Here is a 22,743-nt window from a genome sequence, read left to right on the forward strand (position 1 = left end):
ATGTCTTTGTAAGACGCAGAAAAGGTGAGTGGATGGTTCCTATGTCCATGTGTAGTTCCCACCATGAAGTATGGAGGAGAAAGTGTGACGTATGGGGGTGCTTTGCTGGAGACACTGTTGGTGATTTATTCAAAGCAAACACCCCAAACACACCTCCAGGCTATGTAAGGGTGATTTGATCAAGAAAGAGGGTGATGGAGTGTTGCTTCAGATGACCTGGCCTCGATCACCTGACCTAAACCCAAGTGAGATGGTTTGGGATGAGTTGGACCGCAGTGTGAAGGCATAGCAGCCAACAAGTGCTGAGCACCTCTGGGAACTCCTTCAAGGCTGCTGGAAAACCATTTCAGGTGATTACCTCATGAAACTGATTGAGAGAATGCCAAGAGTGTGCAAAGCTGTAGTCAAAGCAAAAGGTGCCGACTTTGAAGAATCTAAAACATATTTTGGTTTGTTTAACACTTTTAAGGTTACTTCATAGTCTGGATGACTTCAGTATAAATTTATAATGTAGGGGAAAAAATAAAACATTTTTATGAGAAGGTGTGTCCGCTGGGTAACAGTGAAGCCAAAATTTTAGAAATACAAGGAGGACTTCTGCTGTTAGTTCTAATAACTTTCTAAAATCATTCTTTCATCTTCAGATTTTAAGCAAGTGGACACAACATTAACCACTTTCCTGTCTTAAAACGTAGACAACAGTGCCAATTCTTTTGATTTATGTGTGTGCTAGTGACTGTCATTCATCCACTCCACCCCCCACTGAACTCGAACAATCTGCAAATATATCTTTTTTTTCTTCAGAATATAAAGAATTATGTGTAATTACTCCCCTTGTTACTCACTCATAATCTCCTAATCCCATTTGACTCAGTGTCTTTTTTATTTTTTGTATGTCAGTTATTTTTTACTCTGAGAAGTTAAGCTGTTTACCAAAGACTTTGACAGTTTCTTCATTTCCAAGTGATTTCTTCAACATAAATGCCCCCCTGTCACACTGTAAATAGTAGATTATTCTGTTGAGGCTTGCTTTTTGTTGTCTCCTCAAATTGCCACGTCTAGCCAGGCCTCTCCATTACACAATCATCGCCAAAGCAAAATGGCTCCTGTCATATCCATAATAGCTTTGCTTAACACTGCTGTCCCTGAAATTAGCTTTGCATCATCAAAATACTTTCAGTGAAATAGGGGGATTTTTAACGAGGGATGCACTGATTGTGGGCTGATATGATGAATGTTAGTTTTATTTTGGTTTTCTGCTTATCTATTCCCCAGTGAAAATGAAATTTTCATTGCTATATGTTAACTAATTGCACAGAACGGTGCTATTGTCACATCAAGAAGGTCCTGGGTTCAAATCCAGGCTAGAGCCTTGTGTGGAGCTGGCATGTTCTCCCTGTGCTTGCAAATTGACGTGACACAAAATTTCAGCTAAACAGGGTTGAGAATAGCTGATATTGATGCTTGGTCAATATATTGGTGCATCTCTACTTTGAGCTAGTTGAGACTTGAGCTGGTTATCTGTGGCTTGTTTGAGAACTTTCATGTGCCGTTCTTCCGAACCAGATGACAGGTTTTTTTTTTCTACCTGCATATTGTTGATGTGTAGTCGTGACAAGGATGCGCACGTACCGAGAAGCCTCGTCACTGCTTTTCTGATTCCTCTCTCCTCTTTCATCTCCTCATTCAACAGTCTTTCCTGAAAACAAGATACCACAATTAAGTTGTGAAGATGTATAAATGTAATGTAAATGACAGTTTTTGGTATGCCTTCCCTTTTAGGTTGTTGTTTTACAGTTATCGCTATTTCTTCTGGCTGGCTTCTGACAGCTTTTAAAAGCAAAGCAAAGTGAGAAAATGGAGACATGCATTATCATCATCTGAGTTTCACAGATGGAGATAATGCACACAAACACAGGCGCACACACGCAGTGTTGTTTTTGCCCACAGCTTCAGCGTTACTGGAAGTGTGTTTTGGAGAAAGAGTGTTGATCATGAATTCTTTAACATTTTTTGATGTCTATGGAGCTGTGAATGTGTGATTGGGTGTGAGTGTGTGTGTGTGTGTGCGCGCGCTATTTTTACTTATATTTGTGGTGTAATTGTACACGGCAGCTAGCCTAGAGCAGCCAGACACGCAATTAGGTCACATAACTTCAAACCTCCTTGATCTTTTCTCATCCTATCTGCTGCATTTGCTTGCTTATCCGTAGATGTAACACATTTGATTTAGCAATGCAAGCATAACAGGTGAGAAGAAGTTATTGCTGTCATGGAGTAATTTGCACTTGTTCTTAAACATAATTGCTTCTCATTCTTTTTACCACCTGTTGTACTTGAGTTCAATAAGTGTGCATACAGAGTAGGCGAGGGAAAAGTCAGACATTATGGCACAAAACTGGAGAAAGATAAACTGTGGTAACAATATCAGTATGTGTGTGTATGTGTGTGTGTGTGTGTTTGACATATAAAGCCTCAGAACTAAAGTAAGGTTTAATTAATGGACCTTGATCATCAGCAGGTATTCACAGATAGCACCTAAACAAAGTTGTCCCACCTGTCAGTGAGTGTGATTGTATTTCAGCAGCAGATTTTTGTGGTACACATTGTTATCGTAGGGTACAGCTAATAAGGAGGATTTTTTTTTCCTTTTCAGTATTTTGTTTTGCCTGTAAAACTCTTAATTTCTATCTAAATGGAAACTACTGTCAGCCTTCACTGTGTGTGAATGTGGTATTGTTCTTACTCATGATAGATGTGAAGTGATATAACAGCCTCTCCCTCTTGTCTCTCACTATGTTTCATACTCTTTTTTTCCGCCCTTTTAGTCACCTTTCAGTTTCCCTCCTTCCATTCTGTCTGTTTATATGTTTATAGCTGTAGAATAAAATTGCCTGGGAATTTCAGAGGAACACTTTTAAAAAAAAATTATTTTTTTTTATGCCTGACCACCATATATGTGATTAAAACACAACCCCCTCTTATTTTTAGAGGAGCATTATGGGATTTCTTCCCTGTTGTCACTCCTTAAATACGAGTAGCTTTAACTCTCTGGTGTTTCTTGCACTTGCTCCATCTTTTTTAATAAAAAATAATGGAGACCTTTCAGCACAGAAATTCAAATTTATGGAATCTGTTAATGGTACAATTCTTATTTATTCCTCTTCAAAATGCCACATTTTTATTTTAAGATATCACTTTTGTTGACTGTGCAGTGTTTGTCACTCTACATCTGTTATGCGTGTCTCTAAATGTATATTTATTGCACAGTGACTTTTTAAGCATGTCCCTCCCTCAGTCACTTATTTCACTGTCCCGTCTTATGTCTTTGTCATACCTATGGTAATGATTGCTCTTTGCACACACATCTGAAGCCATGCCACTTCTCTGTATCAGTTTTTATCATTTTCATCACCCTCTCTGGTCCTCTTATCATGAGCTGAAAGGTTCTGCTCTTCACTCTCTTCCTGCCAGGAGATAGAGGGGAGATTGGTGAGATTGCAGTGAGGTTGCATTTTACACCACCATGACTTACAATATGATTGCTTGAATATGGACTTAGAATGAGATCCGTGGCAAGATAATGTAGGTTAACACTATCGTTTATGCATTCAAGTGTCCATAATGATCTTATAGGAAAAGACCTCCAAAGAGAAATATTGATTTTAAAGTCTGCAAATTTATAGCAGCAGTGTGATGCTAAAATAACATGTTGGAAAAGTCATTTGTCAGTTCTTATAACAATGTTTTCTGGCAGCGCAGCTGATATTGAAACTTTTTTTACCTTCATTTGAAAAACTTTGTAATGAGCGCAGCTACATCATTGCTCAGTAAACCTGTCTTTCTTACAGCAGAAGATGTGCATTAAGTGTGACAGACAAGCGCTCGCATTTTACTTCAACTTCACTGTGAGTGACACGTCAAGAGGTTTTCTTGTCTTCGCTCAGTATCTCTCACACAGCAGCACACAGATTGTTATAAATTGAACATGATAAGAAAAGATGTTATTTCTTGTGCTTTTTTTTTTTTTTTTTATGTGTTGCTTTATCATTCTCAGCTCCCTAAAACTCTTGGTACCAAAATTGGTGTATGCTAGAAAAACATAATGCTTTATTCTTTTTTTATTACAATATTGTGGAGTTTAGTAAAGCTACTTTCAGCTGTTCCCTTATTTACAAGGGGATCACCACAGCAGGCAGCTCTGAATGTTTTGATTTGGCAGATTTTTATGCTGAATGGCCTTTCTGACACAACCCCAAAGGGACTTATGTCTCCTCCTGGGATCGAACCACTACACTGTGGAGCTATTATTGTGAAGTTTAATACAAGTTGTAATTTTAGCTGCATGACTTTGTTGTTGTATTTATCACTAGTCATAATACCCAGCTTACCACTGGAGTCAGGTGTAGTGAACAAACATAGGGGACCACCATGTCTCCAGGAAATGCTGTTTTTTTCTTTGATAATCTGTGTCTTAATGCGTGCTGAGTGCTTTGACAGTATAGCTATAACAGCTCTACCTACTACATACATTGCTTTCATTATTGTTTGATATCATGTAGTGTGTATGTGTTTGTTATGGCTGCGTGTGCAAATGACCTGAGGACCACAGGGAAGCTTATTTTCTGCAACCACTTGCATTTCTTTCCTAATTGTACCTTTTTTTTGGCCATTTGTGTGTGAATGCGTGTGTGTGTGTGTGTGTGTGTATGTGTAGGAACGTTAAAGAGGGAAAGATGGTCCTTTACTCTCTGCAAGCAGTGTCAGCAGGTGAGCTGCCCTATTGGGAAAAAAAGAGAAATCGCCAAAGCATGCAAATTGCTACTCCAAGGAGAGAATCAATTAGGTGCATGGCGGTTGGAGCAGAAAAGCAGGGAGGGGTGGAAAGGGGCAGGGTTCCATGCAGAGAGATGGTGCAGAACCGTCGTGATCACCTCCTCTGAGACGATGCGTTACTTCTCTTCTCTGTCCCCCCTCCTACTGACTGATCCTACTGGCCTGAGCTGTGTCTACGCTCTAGCTTTTTAGAACACTGCAGCACCTCAGCCTCAATTCTTTTTTTTTTATGTTTAGCCCATTTCTTTGCCAATTATAAATTGCTCTGGAGTCTCAGATGTATGGCCTCTTCACCTGTTTTACTCATTAAGATGTTCTGGCCTATCTGTGCCAGTTAAAATTAGCATATAATAACTATCAACACAATGTGACAGTTGATTTGAAGACAATGTTTTGATGGTAATGTAAGTGTTCATGTTGCTGGTTTTCACTGGATTTTCATCTCTTTTCTCTTTAGATACACGATGTCTCCCATCTCCAGAGAGGCTTGATCCTGATAGGCCAACAGTACTGGATTGTGCCTCTGTCCCTCTCCTCGCCAGTCCCCCCCTCAGTGCAGCCATGATGTCCTTCGCTAGGATACGGACCTATTTCTTTCTATGCTGCTTCCTATCTAGTCTGGTGCTTCCTGTGACATCACAAACAGTGGTGCAAGCTCCACAAACTCATAGTGCTGGCTCCCAAGTGATCACAGCGTTGCTTCAGGAGGAGGAGTATTCATCATTTCATGCAGAGAATCCCGAGTGGACATTTAATCACCTGGCTGTGGACTATCGCAATGGTAATGTTTATTTGGGAGCCGTCAATCGCATATACAAACTGTCCCCAAACTTAGAAGTCCAAAAGTCCCACGAGACCGGTCCAGATGAAGACAATCGCAAATGTTATCCACCACGAATTGTCCAACCCTGCAGTGAGCCACTGACGCTCACTAACAATGTCAACAAGATGCTTTTGATGGACTATCGGGAGAACCGGCTGCTGGCTTGTGGCAGTCTCTACCAGGGCATTTGTAAAATCCTCCGTCTAGATGACCTATTTAAACTAGGAGAGCCCTTCCACAAGAAGGAACACTACCTCTCTGGTGTTAATGAGAGTGGCTCTGTATTTGGTGTCATTGTTTCTTATGGCAATGCCTCTCCAGACATGCTGTTTGTAGCCACAGCAGTGGACGGCAAGCCAGAGTACTTCCCTACCATCTCTAGTCGAAAGTTGGCCAGAAACTCCGAGGAGGATGGCATGTTTGCATATGTCTTCCACGATGAGTTTGTGGCCTCTATGATTAAAATCCCTTCAGATACCTTCACTGTCATCCCAGACTTTGACATATACTACATTTATGGCTTTGCCAGTGGGAACTTTGTCTACTTTCTGACTTTGCAACCTGAAATGGGAGGTGGACCGACCACTGGATCCTCTTCTACTGGTCGAGAACAGGTCTACACTTCTAAGATAGTCCGCCTCTGCAAGGCAGACACTGCATTCAACTCCTATGTGGAGGTGCCTGTTGGATGCATTAGCGGCAACGTGGAGTACCGATTACTTGAGGCGGCCTACCTGTCAAAAGCTGGTGCTATCCTGGCACGCTCACTAGATGTGGCACCGGATGATGATGTCTTGTTTGCTGTATTCTCAAAAGGCCAGAAGAGGCGTCCACGCCAGGCCTCCCAGGATTCTGCACTGTGTGTTTTCTCTCTGCGCAAGATCAATGAGAAAATCAAGGAAAGGCTACAGTCCTGCTACAAGGGAGAGGGCACGCTGGACCTGGCTTGGCTGAAAGTCAAAGATATTCCCTGCAGCAGTGCGGTAGGCACCACTATAGCACACACTGACTTTTGTAGGTGCACCAGGTTTAATAACAATGAGATGCAGATAGAAAATTATTCCACGCATACTGTACTCACACAAGTACAAACTGCTTTATATGCCGCATTATGGCATCCAGTGCTGTAATCCTGTCCAGAACATTAGCTTTCAAACATTTCAGTCCCATTGATCAAACCCCTTTTTAGTAAAAGAGCATAAAACTGTTTGAAGAAAAGCAAAACCCTGATTATTTCTTGTTGTCATTACTTTCCTTTTGAAGAATATTACAGGTGACTACCTTTAAGGAAAAGTGAGCTTCGAATGCTTTATCCTGTGTTACTATAATGAGACTGGGTGCACTGTGGGAGGGCTTCACAAAATCTGTGTTCTTGGGTGGGTTCACGCTCCATCCCATTACGATGAGATGTTAACCATCCACTGCCTCTTTTAATCCACTCGCCCTTTAAACAATGCAGCTGAATGCTCAGCCAAATTACCATAATTCCATTCTCCATAACAGCATTACAAATTCAGTGATTCAGTTCATTTGATTTCTCACTTTGTGCACATAAAAAAACAAGGTTAAATTGGCTGTTACATGTTTAGACCACCTTCACAAGCAGACAAGGCTGTTTCATGCATTTTTCCTGATCTCCTATTACACTATTAATATTGGCTACGAACCTGAAGAAACTGAAAATTACCTTTACAAGAGTGCTTTTGTAATCTTTTGCTACATGGCAAGCATTGCTAAATAAATCATGTGCTCACTTGCCAAGTTTTCTTTTTAACAGGGTGTAAATAATGGGTTAAGGAAGAACAAACTAAAGATTTCTGTTTAAAAAAAAAAAAAATCTAGATCAAAGAGTATTCTTGAAGGTTGCAAAAAAATATTTTTTTCCTATATTTAGACCAAAAGAAGCATGTTCTGTAGTTGTATATAACAGGACTGAGAAACACTCAAAATACAAATATTTACCAGCAAATTAAATTAATAGTAAAAAGCAATAAGGTTTTATCTTTTTTGCTTGGACCATTTTTCAACTCTTTTAACTTTACATGCATACACATTCAACATAGTCTCATCTAAGGAACATAAACTGTTTCGTCTTTCTAGCCAGACCATATTGTTTTGACCTTAGTCATGCACTACATCGAGACATTATGAAGTTGACCCTCTCTTGTGTTTGGCTTTGGAATCACTGTGTTTATCTATTAATCCCTCTGTGGCACAGCACACGTGCCAGGGCACCTTTGTCTGCTGCTTGAGGGCCTGATAAATCATGCCTAGGGTGGAGCTGTCAGCAGGGAAAGGAAGTGTGAGGGAGCACACAGGGGTTAGCGCTGAGAAATGATGCCATTTCAGCATGCGCCACCACCAGCGCATAAATTAGACCCTGCTGAACAAGTGACGGTGGACTCTGCAGGAGATAGATGAGCTGTGACACACATACACACACATGTGCAGCCACATTTGAGTGTGGCTACGGGAGAAATGGAAATGGAGGCTTTTAAAGCCGTTACTTCTAATAAAGTAACGGCAAAGCTTAGAATCTTATGTGATATACTTACTAATAGATTTAGTTAAATCTCGATCAGCTGGACAGACTTAAACAATCCTACTAAAATGTATATACACACAACATGCAGATGAATCACAGATTAATAAAGTTATACAGTTGTAAACAAACTTTCACTTAACGCTGTTACCTGTGATTGATGGCGTATCTTGTAATATCCTGTGGCTCATTTTTATGAATTGTTGATTATTAGTTCCAGATTAGGTCCTTGCTGCATTATATGATGCATGACAGGGAGAGAAATGGCTCAGATATGCTCAGAAACATAGCTGAAATTCTTTGCTCATATCCATTCTAATTGGTGCATTCCTTGGGTTTACAATAGGGAGCTCAGGCTCCTAGTATACTAACACACACAGAAGCACACATAAATACTTATGTACGAAAAACTACAGTCTTTTTGTTTTACTTGGCCTCACCCTTTTTCCCTTTTTTCTCCTGAAAAAAAAAGTTTTATTGACTTAATAGATACATTAACAGTCATTTTTGGATAAAATATACAACTCAGATTTGAGACCGGCTGCTTTGTTAGGTACACCTGGTCAACTGCTTGTGAATAACAATATCTTATCAGTCAATCAGATGGCAGCAACTCATTACAGATAGACATGGCCAAGATGACAAGAGTATCAGAATGGGGGAAGAAAGGTGATTTACCTGACTTTGAATGTGGCATGTATAAGACTTACAGATGTACAAGTAGATGGGCTTCAGCAGCTGAAGACCACACTGAGTGCCACTCCTGTCAGCTAAGGAAACTGAGGCTACAGTTCACGCAACTCACCAAATTCGAACAAAAGAAGATTGGAACATGTTTGATGAGGCTCGATTTCTGCTACAGTATTTTGATAGTAGGGTCAGAATTTGCCAAGAACAACATGAAAGAATGGATCTGGTTTAGGCTGCTGGTGGAGGTGTAATTGTGTGGAGAACATTTGAGCATAGTTTAAATGTCACAGCCTGCCTCTGTATTGTTGCTGACCATGTCCATCCCTTTATGACTCCAGTGTACCCATCTTCTGACTGCTGCTTCTGGCAGGACAACACGCCATGTCACAAAGCTCAGATCATCTCAAATGGCCTCCACTGTTACCAGATTTCAATCCAATAGAGCACCTTTGGGATATGGTGGAACAGGAGCATTGCATCATGGATATGCATTTGTCAAATATGCAATAACTGTGTGATGCTATCATGTCAATATGAACTAAAATCTCTAAGGAATGTTTCCAGCACCTTGTTGAATCAATTAAATGAAGAATTAAAGCAGGTGCCATTTTAGATACTATTAATTCCTTTTTAAGTGTAACAGAAGTTGAGTTCAAAATCAATAATTTAAACATTTATGTGTCATTTAAACAGTGCCTCAGTTGCTTGGAGTGTTGACAGACCCACTTTCTTTTTTTGCTAGAAATATTTTCTGAGCTTGGATATTGTTAATTATAATTGGCACTGGTCAGTGTCTTCTTGCAACAGAGAAAGCAGCAGCTTTTGAGGGGGGAAAAAAAATCCCCAAATAATTCTGGTCTTTTCTAAAAGGAGATCATTTCAAACAAGCCAGTGGGAACAAAAATGTCACTTCTTCCTTCAATTGTAGCAATTTTTTTTTTCCTGTGGTGGCCTGCATGTCACGATGTTGGTCATTACTGTTAGAGGGAACTTGGATGAGAAGGAGCCATGTATTAAGAGTTTGCCCCTTTATCTTGCCCTCTTCATCATTCAGTCTTCCTCTTTCTCACACGCTATGTTCCCTGTTTCTCGCTTTCTCATATACTTTTTTTCCCTTTCAAATGCTGTCGTATTTCGAACATGATGTGTTTTTCCTCCAATTAGGGAGAGGATGAGCAGCCCCAAGGCTCATTAGAGTAGTCTGGCTGTATGGACCACTGTGAACACATTGACACACACACACACACACACACACACACACACACACACACACACACACACACACACACACACACACACACACACACACACACACACACACACACATTTTTGATATGGATGAAATGCGCTCTCAGCCAGTGTGGATAAACCTAACCACTTTCTATGCCAGAAAAGATACATCACAGTCATGACCACAAAATCCAGTCAGTACTAGTAGCACTATTTATATAGTAGCATCACATTGTACTCACAAATGTTAAATAACTTTAGAATATGTTATAGCATATGATAACATACATTCATAAAAAAACTGTCCTTTGATGCCCTATGCCATTTTTAAGAAGCTTTATGTTGTAATGAGAAAAATTCAAAAGAGAGGAAAAGAAGAGAAGAAAGAAATCTACGACAAGGGCAAGAGAGCTTTAGAAAGTGTTTGTGTGTGTGTGTGTGTGTATGCGTGTGTGCATGTGGGGTGCTTCCTTTCTACCCCAAATGGCCATGCTTGGCTGAGCCACATAATGCGTGCTCAACAGTATAAGTCTGCAAAGGGCCTGCATCCATAGATCATAGTGAAATGGCATGTGACCTATAAAAAAAACCCCTCTTCCTGTTCCCATCACTGTGTCAGCAGAAAAAAAAACAGAGCAACAAAGCAGAGGGATTGCAGTAAATTCACTCTCTGCTCTGTTCTCTCATCCTTGACTTATTGTTCACTTCATATGCCACTCTCCTTTTGCCTGTCCCCCGTATAAAAATACTTACCACCATTGCTTTGTCTCATTGTCTTTGAGTTTCTACCCAGATCTCCTTTATTTCCCCTTACAGTGCTTTCCACAATCGCAGAAATACCCTCCAAACATGGATGAGAAAAGCACAAGGTCGTCTGTAACTCACTGGCAGGCCACGGTCATCCTCTTATCCCTTTTGCTAATGATCATTAATTACATGTCATTAACTAACATGCCACGGGCTATTCTTTCACATTTGTCATGTGCTATCGACTTCACATTCTGAATTCACTCCAATTAATTAGATTATTCTACTCGGCCGCTGCTGTTTCCTTTAGTCTTTTTCTTGATCTCCCTCGTAGTCCCCCGACACGTGTGCTCATCGCTCCCTTGTTTCATTCTTCACTTGAAAGGAACTCTTGCAATATTGCATTCTCCATCTTACCCCCACGCTCACTTTTCACATTATCGACTTTTCTCTCTTCGGTTTTGTTCTGTGTTTGACCAGCCTTTGAATGATGTCTCCTGTGCTGGTCATCTTCATCCCTCTGTCTGATTGCGGAGCTTAATCAGTTATTGGCTGGTCCTGCTGCTGATGAGTCAGTCTGGGCCACATCCTCTGGAAGGGAAGGGCTAGCAGATTCATTAAGGACATCCAGACTGCAACCCCCTCCCCACTCCCCACTTCACCCCACTCTATCCACATATCCGCTATCCTGCTTGCTGGCTGTCTCACTAATTAAATCTCCATACATGATACCACTTGCTAAAGGTCAGAATCCATCACAATATCATTATTCTGTGATTAAACAAGTGTCTCTAGCTGCTTTCACCATCTTCTATGCTGGCTGGCCTCTGCCTGAAAATGCTGACTGAACTGCGAACTTTCAGTTCTTTTACCTGCTTTGATTTTTTTTTTTCCTCTTATTGTCTAAAACTTTTCTGTCTGCTCCTTCCCCCACTACCTTTTCTCAGATTTCCCCAGCAAATATTTAAAATGTGCAAAACAGACCACTAACCAGTTAAAATGGTTAAGGAAAAAAAACAAAAACATGAGGTGTTGTTTGTCTAGAAACGATCTTTCAGAATGGGCAGATGAAAAGAATAAAATATAGATATACTTATTATGGAAATATTTGATATGACATGCAGACATGCACACACATTATAGCTGACATGGTCTTCATTTATCCTTCCATTGACAGCTTTCTCTGTAACCACTCTACTCTCCCCTCTAGACAAAAAAGTGCATTTTATTCAAAATGGGTCCTTCTATTAAGGACTCACCTTTAATTAACACCTTCACAATGCAGTGCAAACAAAAACTAATTAAATTCAATAGCCAATATTTACTTAAGCCGGGCAGCAGTAATCTGATGCGTTTCAAAGGCAGAATGAACCCAGGACCTTCTTGCTGTGAGGCAGCAGTACTAACCACTGAGCCACCCTACTTATTTTGACTATCACAAACTTACAAGTAACACCTTTTTATTGGGACTGATCATTACAACTTTAACATGTCCATGCAAACGACCACAAGTGAAATCAGCAAATGTAGCTGCTGCGCTGGATTGCAGTGGCTGTAACTAGTTAGACATCATACGCTGCCTGCTGTCGGTAATACTTGCAGACTTTTTCAAATCCAGTTTTGAGTAAAAAATAATCCCCCCCACATTAATCATTCCAGAAAGAAAATGATTTTCCACCAGTGCATAGTGAAAAGGAAAACATGGATTAGGGAGTTATCTGAAGCACCTATCTCATGATATTCAGTGATTTTTTTTATTTTTTATTTTTTCAGCTCCTGCTTTAATTTGTGAACCCACCCCCCCCACCCCCCACACCCCACTTCTCCATTTTATTTAGGCTCTGATGTTCCTCCACCTTCTCTCACTTCTGGCTCTGCTTTAATGATATCTCAGTTTCATTCCAAAATTGTCATGCTGTTTCGTTAGCTCCTGATTTGATTGTTTTCCCTAACCAATATTTATTATCTGTAACTGCTCAGCTAACAGTTGGCAGGTGCAAGCATCCACAAACATGAATTTACAAAATATCACCAGTTTATCAAAGCCTGCCTCCTCCTATTGAAACCTGCCAGCAGAACACACAAATAAATCAACTTTGTTTCTGGCACAACTCAGCAAGCATGCATTCAGCCTAATATGTGCATTAGCATCAGCATGTGTTTTAATATTAATGTATACTAACTCTCTCCATCATTTTGCATTTTGGATTCTGTAAGTGCACAGATCTGTAAAGGATGATGTCACATCAAGAAGAAAAAAACAAAAAACAGATGTGCGTAAGCCCCATTGATTACATTTCAATATCAAAATGATCCATTTTAATGTTGGAAAGTTCCTAAAACCCATGTTCCCTCAATGGACTACAGTGTATATTATTCTGAAATGCAGCAGTTACTTCTAACAAATGCAGAGAGTAAAACAACTTAGCTATAGAACCTGCTCACACCAGACTCCTCAGTTTTGTACCTTTGTCTATCTATATGCCTGCGTAATGGTTCCCAGTGGAAAATAAGTGTAAAAAGAAATCTGATGATGATGTTGATTTTGAGACTTCACAGTGATGGAAAGGATAGGATAGGAAGATCAGTGATCAACTGAAAATCAGTGGAAATGGCTATAATCAGAAGGCATAGAACAAGCTGTAGTACCTGTAATCAGAGCTGCTGTGTGCGATACCTGTGCAATCTCTCAAAAACTGAGGGTCAAATGCTTCAGATCCAGCACTGGAGGTATCAGTGGAAATTGGATTTCTTTTGACAGCTCATACAGTCTGAAGAACATTGCCTAATGTGAGCCTCTATGTGAAAGTAAAAGTTGTTCTTTGGGCATGATTAAAGTTTGCTTCAGAATATGAAAGAAAGCCAGCAGACTATTGGACCCACTGTTTGATCATATGAGACCAAAATTTTATTTGTCCCGGGACATGAACCTGATCAGGGCTAAAACACAGGGAAGGACTGAGATGGGAGTGTGATGACATAGGGATGCATGAGCTGTAAGGTGCTGATGACATCATGCCCGTGGATATACCAAAACATTGGCTGACAAGATGACACTCATGCTCTAGAAGCTTTGCAGAAAAGAAATATTCCAGCATAATAATGATCCAAAGCACAGTGCCCAAAATCACACAAGAGTTTCTAAAGAGGACCAATGGGAAATATGATTTGTCCAAGTGCTGTATGCTGCCTGACTTTAATGAAATGGAACGATTTTGGAGTATTTTGAAGAAAAAGGTAGAGCAACCTGACTCAAAGAAAAGCTGAGAAAATGTCTGAAGAATGGAATAATATTTTTACAAAAATTTGTCCAGCACTCCTCATATCAAAACGTATATAGTAATGAAAACAAAACAAAAAAGAATTTGATTCCCAGTAAAGGCAGCTGATACTTTTGCTGTAGTGTGTTCCTACAGTGGGACCAGTCTATTTTTTTTTTTTTGAAAAAGCAAATACTTCATTCTCCAACTTCAAATGTAACCACAATAAGGTGATACAATTTGGAATCATTTGACATAAAAGCGATATTGCACAGAGGTGCATTCACTCATGTACTGTACATATTTTTCTTCTTTAGTCCTAATCATTGTGACTGGTTGTCAAGAATGTCCCCAGGGGCCTATACAAAGAGGAAGATGAGCCTACTTGTGACAGCTCTTGTAGTCCATGTCGACACCTGTGCATTCAGACTGAGACTTTTGAGCATGATTCAGTCAGAGAACTGAAAAAAAAAAACCTCTCTTTTGGAGTACCCTGTGGATGCCTTAACAAAGCAGCAAAAAGCAATGAACCTCAGCCATCAGAAAGATTTACTTTGACTCCTTCTCTTACACTGCGCATTTATTTTTAAGAAGATAAATTCGGTTTATATCTCTGCCTTCATTTTGAATGTTCAGTGCATGTATTTTCCTGTCTCTCCTAATTCATAATATTAAATTTCTGGGTCACTATATTTTATATCCACACGTTGGGCTCTTTTGTCTGCCATGCATCCTAATGTTGCATTTACCTATTCAGAATTATTTGACCTGGACACAGGTCATCATAGAAATGAATTCTTTCATCCTTCACCACTGAGTTACTATTTCACTTATTATGCCTGAACAAATATTTGAAAGCAAAAAAAGCTCACACATGGCTTAAAGGCATTAGGTTGGACAGTTTCCAAAACTGACAGATATGAGAAGAGAGAAATAGCAAAATCATCTGTGGAAAGAGATGCAATATTTGGACTAAAGAACAAACACAGAACCCTTAAGAGCATGCACAAGGTTGGTACATTATTTTTTAGCAAAGTTTTGGAGTGAGTTGTGCATAGCCCATGCTCCTTTACTTTATGGTCTGTGTGTGTATCTGTGTATAAAGGGCAACATGGGTCAGTAGCTGGACAGACTATGTCTCAGCACAGTCTGAAACACACTCACTCTTAGTCACAGACAGTGAAGGCTCAAATGACTAAGCTAGATATGCACATATATGTGTGTGTGTGTCTGTCTGTCTGTCTGTCTGTCTGCGTGTGTATACATATAGTGTTCTAACCATTTTTCTGGGATGTTTGTGATTTAAAAAACAAAACAAAAATCTTTATATAGAAAATGATTTTCAACATTTTTTTTTTTTAACTTCAAAATAACTCCATGTTGCTGCAGGAGTCGTACAGAAAATGTTTTATAGTAAAATTGAATGTTGACATTTTATCTTGCAAAAAAACACTGTAAACCCACTTAGTCATGACATAATTCTCTAATGCCACCAATCATCCTGGCAGGTTAGTCATTTAGCACAGTAGGGCAAGAGGAAAATACCAGATATCCAAGTGGCTAATTATGCAAAGAGCAACTACTATGATACTTTCTTTTCCTTGACTGCAGTCTTTCTTTGTGAGAAAAATGTTCTAGATTTACAGTAAAACAGGCTAATCATAGTCAACAAATGTTCTGGGACAAAATCGATTGATTGGGGAAATAACTGAATAACTGTAATAAAAAAAGAACAGCTAAAATTGCAAGAAATGGTTTCTTTGGAGCCTTTAGTGTTTGAGCAGTGACATGAAGTAAATGTCTCTGTGGTGTAAACGTGTGTCATTAACTTTGTGAACTTGCAGCCGATGGAACGGGCCCTCACAACAGTGCAAGCCCAGATTAGGCCATACATCAGAGAGCGTTGGAGAGCGGATCTCTTTCAGTCCCCCACTAATCGCATTGAGCAACTCTTGGTTTCGCGCACGCTCACTGCCCTCTCTTTTTCTCCGCTCTGTATCTACTGATCCCCCTGCACAGTCCAGAAGAGAGCTCTCTTTGTGCTGGTGCTGGCAGCCGGACAGAAGCAGAGAGATGGATATGGCTGAGAGTGACCTGATTCTGCCTCAGTGCCTGGCCTCTGTCCAAATACAGAGACTCTGCTCTCTTGTCCCTCTGTCTTTAGGGAGGAACCCTCTATCTTTCCCCTCTGTTGCTACGCTGTGGGATGCTGGCTGAAATACCTGCCAGGCTTGAGCAAGAAATTAGTTTGTGTTTACTTTGAGTCTTTTTGAGTAGCTAGTCTGCTATTATTCAAAGAGGTACCACATTTTCAGGCATATCCGATTATATTTACCTGTGGATCTGTTATAATTCCTTAAAATCTAGATCTCCTTTTTCTATGAATGGAGAAGTTTGAAGGCACTGAACCTTCTTCACTGTTTTCCGCACATAGGCACTTTATTTGTGAATAGAAAATAAGAGATTACAGGGTCAAGACAGCTTACACTGAATGAACTGAAGATGATCTCTTGGCTTTGATGAAACACCTTGCAAAGGAAGGCCCACTGCAAATAAGAAAATGTGTGGAGAAAATGCATTAATGAGGTGTGTTGAGGGAAAGAAGAGGAATAAAACATGATAGAAGCAGTGACAGCACTGCCAGACAATCTCATGAGCTGTGTAATATTATTTCTTTGCCTTCTCAGTAATAAATGCCATTTTTGGTGGTTTCATAATAAAAATGCATTTGCTTCCTGAAAGCACTGACAGACAAAGTGTATTTCATTAGATTACAAAATAGAGGACGGAGATTGTGGTGATTGGCAACCAGGAAAAATAAGATGGCATGTGTTAGCGGCAAGAGATGATAAAACAGATGCTCATTTTTACACATAAACACATCCTGTTCTTGCACATGCATCACCCTTTACATACACAGATCCACAGATGTGAATGATTTTTTTGTTGGTTGATGAAACATGATTAATTGTAGCAGGAAGGGCTGCAGCTTTATTACTTTTCAAGGAAGTTTCCAATCACTGAAGCCTGAACTACTACAAAGCATGCTCCACATTGCTTCTAATAGACCCTGTTAACCTTTGAACCTATGCATGATGAGTGTTCTTTGTAACTGATGCGACATTTAGAGGGTGTTTTCTTTCTGTCGCATAGACGAGGAATACAAATTGATGCGTGTAAACTGCATTACAGGTTATTGGAGAAAACTGGGTGGGGTGGGAGTGGGGGGATTGAGGGGTGGCAGATGACCCTTTAAGGAGTGACAGTGACCCTGGTTTTCATTGGAGCACCATTAGTCTAGCAAAGAGCTACTGCATGACTTGGATGACAGAGGGTGCATTCTTGACAGCATCTCATTCTGAAAAGGTCATGTCAAGAAAGGCAAGGAAGGAGAAGACAAATGGAGAAATAAGTCTTCCATGTTTTGTTTTTGCTGCGCTCCGACATTCGTCTTTGTTTACATTCTTTGGCATCTCTGACTTGGTATCTATCATTTATCCTTTTTTTTCTTTCTGTCATTGTTCCTTTCTCTTTTTATCCTCATCTGAAACCTTTAACCATATGACACAATCTTGACCCAAATTCAGGTCATCTCTATCGATCATTCCTACCACTCTATAGGCCCCCATTTTATAGCCTGAGGCTTGTGGCCTAAAGCAACCATGTTCCATTTGTCTAATGAAAGCAGATCCCATACTTCCACTGTGGCTTGGTCTGAGGCTTCTGATGATGTTGGCCTTTAGTGACAGGTTGTTTTGGAGACACTTATTAGTTGCAGGATTTCTTGAAAGCTCAAAGGGTGCACTTCCAGTAAGAACAAGTGGTGCTGGGGACAACAAACCCCGCCCCCGGCAGGTGTTTTAGCTGATTTGAACGTTGTCCGTCTCACAAACATGTCACTCTCCAAGCACTGAATCACCAAGATAACACATAGATTCTGTTGTCCATGCACATAATTCTCCAAGGTTTAAAAAGTTGAACTAAAATAACGTTCATTTTATGGTCATTTTCCTTTTTTTTTTTTTAAAAAAAAAAAAGCTTTATCTCTTATAATGAGAAAATACCCGATTTGTCTGGTGGGCGATAATAGGGGAATTGCGCGATCCCACCTTTGGATTTATTATCAAATGGTTTAAAAACCCCTTTCAGCCAACTATACAATGACAAGTGTACAACCAACCTGGATTGACTATAAGGCACTAACTGACATCCTTGTCTACTCTGGTGAGGACACTGGTGTAAAAAAAAAATTAATCTGTTTGCCCAATTAACGGCTGACTTTTTGAGATTTCTTCTCAATACAGTCAGTACAGTAACATGTAGATTTCATGACCAATCAAATTTACTGATAATTTTGATAATTTATTTTCTTTTTAAGGGATGCAAAATTGTATGCACTGGCATTTCTCCCCGCAGCAACCCATGACATTACTAAGCGATTAATCAAGCAGGGCCTGTTTCAGTCCTAAACTGAAACCAAGTGTTTCAATCTATGCAGTCTGAATAATGACCACTCCACACCACCACTGTTCTCTTATCAAAACCTATAAGTCTACCCGCTGTGACAGGTGAAAATATACCAGCTTACAGGATTAAATACATGCATGCAATCATAAAGTGCAGAGAGCCACAGAACATGAAGCACACCTATCTGCATGTAATTGTCATGCATTTGTTATGCTTTCTACACCGAAAGCATAACAGATGACCGTCATCTGGAATTGATATATATAATATGCATTGCAGTGATTTGCCTCAGAGCCCTGTGATAGTGCGGCACTACTTATTTTTTTTTTTTTTTAAACTTAGTTCACGTTGAATCACTTCACATTGGATAACTTGCTGCACAGGCATTTTTGCAGTTGCTGTTGCATTGGGTTGACGGTAGGGAATTGTGCCTGACAGAGCAGCCTCTGGCACTATTATAGAACTTGGGGCTGAGTGCAGTCTTCTTCTATCTTCGTCTCCCCCCCCCCCCCATATTTGCTGAATCTTGCATGTGGGCCAGCTGATGGTCAAAGATTCTCTTTAACATACAAAATGTTTCTTCACCCTACTCATATGTCCCTTATAGTAATACCCATTACAGTCAGATGTTGTAGTTTTGCTTCCATTAACATCCCAACTTTTCTCCCTTAAAACCTTAAGATAGGATTTCATAGGAATTTGCCTAAGCAGCACCTCATGCAGTCCCATTTTAGTTTTTATGGGTAAACATAATCTGATTTCTGCACTAATTCTTCTTTTCCTTGCAGCTCTTGACCATTGATGATGACTTTTGTGGCCTCGACATGAATGCACCGTTGGGCGTGTCCGAGATGGTGAGAGGCAAGCCTCTCTTTTCCGATGCTGTCGACAAAATGACCTCTGTCATTGCCTACGTCTACAAGAACCACTCACTGGTCTTCGTGGGAACAAAAAGTGGTCAAGTCAAGAAGGTAAGGAAGAGAAATGTAGTGAATGTAGTGTGAAAGATAGCAGAGATGGTTGAATTGATAAAGTCAGAGATTTGGTTTCTCTTAGAATGTGGCTGGGAATTGGGGACTACTGGATTGGAGGAAGGATAGTAGTAAGAAGGCAGATTGACTTTCAGGAAAATCAGCTGACTTGGCTGTATTTGTAGTAGGAAGAGGTGTATGTGTTTGTGTGTATGTGTGTACATGAAACAGTGGGAGACTGGATGGAGGAAGTGTGCACTTTACTGTAGAGTGTGGTGTGTGTGTGTGTGTGTGTGTGTGTGTGATTTGAGGAAATGGGATCAGGAGAGCCCCTATGGGGGTTTATTCCTACAGTAAAGCCTATCTGGTATCCCTCAACATCCTCCTCATCCACTGCACCATATATCACACATACACTCTTCCTCGCCTGTATCAGTGGTATCCGCTGTACTTTTCCCTCACTTTGGACTTGTATAAAATCCAGAGCCCTGGGGGCCGATTGTAGCACACATCAGCATGTTGCAGAAGTTGCTAGACAGCTCAGATCAGCATGTTGCAGAACTGATTGGATGAAGTTTGTTAGCTGTTCCTTGAGGCAAATTAAGTCATCAGAATTAAAATGAAATACATCGTTTATTTAGTAATTTAGGCAAATTCGTTGTCTATTGATAAAAGGAAGTATGAGTCACCTGCCTTCTTTATCATATAGCATTTTTCACGTCTGAGTATGTGTGTAGTAATTTAATATTGCAGTAATGATCTTAGGATACAAAAATATTAAAAGCTATGGAATTCTTTTTTCAGATGCATTTGTGAGCATGTTTGTAACCATAACTGTTTGTCACGTAAAACATGTCACACTCTGTGTGACAGCAGAGCCCTCAGCTCAACAAGATTTGTCTCCTCAGAGTTAAACAGCACTGGATAAGCTGGGCTTTGGAGTGTTGTGGCTTCCACCTTAGACTCCCTTCATGCCCCTGTGCCCTCCTGCGTTTGGTTGCCCTTTTCAGAGCTAATGGGATGATGCACTGCTGCTAGGTGTGATAGAACTTGGTAGCAACCTGTACTTTTAGCATACTTTCTCTCTCTCACACACACACACACACATGTATTATAAGGCCATGACTGAGACTAATTCTAGGGGGTGGTTAGGCCAGTGAATCCTAAAGCCTTGGGGAAGGAGAGGAGAAGAGGAGAGGAGAGATGAGTGGGCAAAGCAAAGGAAGGTTGAGTCTGAGGGGGTGGGGGTGGGGGGGTGGGGGGGTATACAGAGTTGAACTATATTCCAGAAATGAATATCATAAAAGGAGGAAAGTTTGTGTGATGACAATTACAGGTAGAGGGCAGAAAAAGAAACAAAACCAAGATACTACTGAAATCTGAACAAGCACCCAGTGCTGAAAGGGTTTCTACTGATTCACAGGCAAAATAAGAGCTGATTTTTCTTTGTTATTATTTATATTATATCAATTGTTTCCACCAAATTCCTGTATGAATCCAGTCTGCAGGGATTTTGGTCTAACTTTGTTTCAAATTCTGCATAACTTATGATCAGATTTTGTAGATGTATTATATTCTGGCAAAGAACCCTCACAGATACACAATGGTGATCGATACTCTGTGTCGACATAGTCATGCACACAGGGCTATTACAGCCTCATCCTCCCCTCCCATGTATAGACTTCCCCTCCCCTGTCATTAACTGTATACCATTAGATGACATCACAAGCAATAAAAGACAACAACAAGACAATAAAAAGTCTGAGCTTTAGTCCACCTCCTTCATCAGTGACTTTATAACCCCTCAGCTAATGGATGTTGATTTATACACACTCCCCCACCTCACTTGTTCCACCCCTCGGCCCCCTCCTCCTCTTTCCTCTGGTGTTCACTCACAGACTGTCTTTCACACTGTTTTTTTTTTTTCTCCCCACTGTTGTTTATGATCTTGTGACTAACACATCACCCTGAGTAAATATAAGCATTTACGGTAAAAGAGAGTAGATGGGATTTAATGGAGTGGTGTTTCGGTGAGCTAAATGTTAGTGTTTACAGGCTCACGTTTATGACATCATGAAGTTGAGCGGGGCAGGAGGCTGAGTGAATTAAATTCAATTTGCCTGTGAAATACTTTAATGCAAAGCTTGTTAGAGTAAAATTTTACTAGTATAAAGTGAGGCTTGTGGATCAGACTGCAGATGCAGTTATGCCATGACTGTACTGATTAGATTAACATTAGCATAATTTATTATCAAGACCTTAAACTCATCCTGAACTAAGACAGTGCATACTTAACCCAACCTTACATTAACTTCAACCTAATACTGAGATCAGTTGCAGGTGTACGGATTATTAGGCCCCAGAGTCTGGAGAGTAAGACTTGCTAATGTTCAGTTTTACGTTGACTTCCATAACAGCATCATGTTATCATTATAGAAAGTAGTACTGTTAAACAGTGGGATTTTGTATATGCACACAGCTACAGCCATGTTTAGCTTTTACTGTCTCAAACAAAGCTTCAAACTGTTACATCACATGTGGCTCATATGTTCTGTACATCTCTGTGCCTTTTCCATAGCATTTCACTTTTTAATTATAGAATCACATTTCCTCTGTACTCTTCAGCACACTTGCAAGAGCTTTCTCCTCCTATTTCTTTGCTACCACTCCCTATCGCCACCTCTGCTTGCCCTCCTCTTGATAATTTCCCTCTTCCTTTTCCCTTCATTTCTCTCACTCCCTCTGTATGTCCTGAATTGAATTGCTGTGAAAGCTCTTTGATGGCTACCTCCTGCTACTGGAAGTGAATGGACCATATGGCTTCCGTCAGCCAGTCTGTCGGTCAGTTTGTGTGTTCATTGGCCTGTGGCTTAAGGAGAGAATGGAGATGTGATGGAGATAAAAGGCTGTGGTTGGGGTAAGGTTTAAACCCATTTACTGCAGGTCAGTACACACCAGCAGGTCAAGGGGAAAACCTTAACCCCCTGTAGGCTTTGGTTTAGTTCATGGTCATCTGGCCATACTACACATAAGAGGTGTATGTTGTTGTGGACAGAAATGCATGATACTCACACGTTGCACATGATTGTATCAATTGGGATAAGCATGCATACATGCATCAATGAACACTTGCATCTACACACAGCAGTCCATGTAGACACTACTGGACAAAGGCCG

General features: G+C 40.3%; 1 protein-coding gene across 2 annotated transcripts in view; it reads left to right on the forward strand.

Moving 5' to 3' along the window:
- Positions 1-22,743, forward strand: part of plxna4 (plexin A4) — a 243,784-nt gene that overhangs the window by 19,599 nt on the left and 201,442 nt on the right. Inside the window, exons 1-3 of one of the 2 annotated variants that reach the window (XM_030720670.1) lie at positions 4,722-4,770; positions 5,294-6,642; positions 19,384-19,566. In XM_030720670.1, the coding sequence (XP_030576530.1) occupies positions 4,737-4,770; positions 5,294-6,642; positions 19,384-19,566 (1,566 nt within the window). In that variant the 5' untranslated portion in view covers positions 4,722-4,736. Of the gene's footprint in view, positions 1-4,721; positions 4,771-5,293; positions 6,643-19,383; positions 19,567-22,743 lie in introns of those variants that run through there. The other variant, XM_030720671.1, reaches the window with a different exon arrangement.

The sequence above is a fragment of the Archocentrus centrarchus genome, chromosome 23 (genome assembly GCF_007364275.1).
Source record: "Archocentrus centrarchus isolate MPI-CPG fArcCen1 chromosome 23, fArcCen1, whole genome shotgun sequence".
Taxonomy (NCBI): Eukaryota; Metazoa; Chordata; class Actinopteri; order Cichliformes; family Cichlidae; genus Archocentrus; species Archocentrus centrarchus.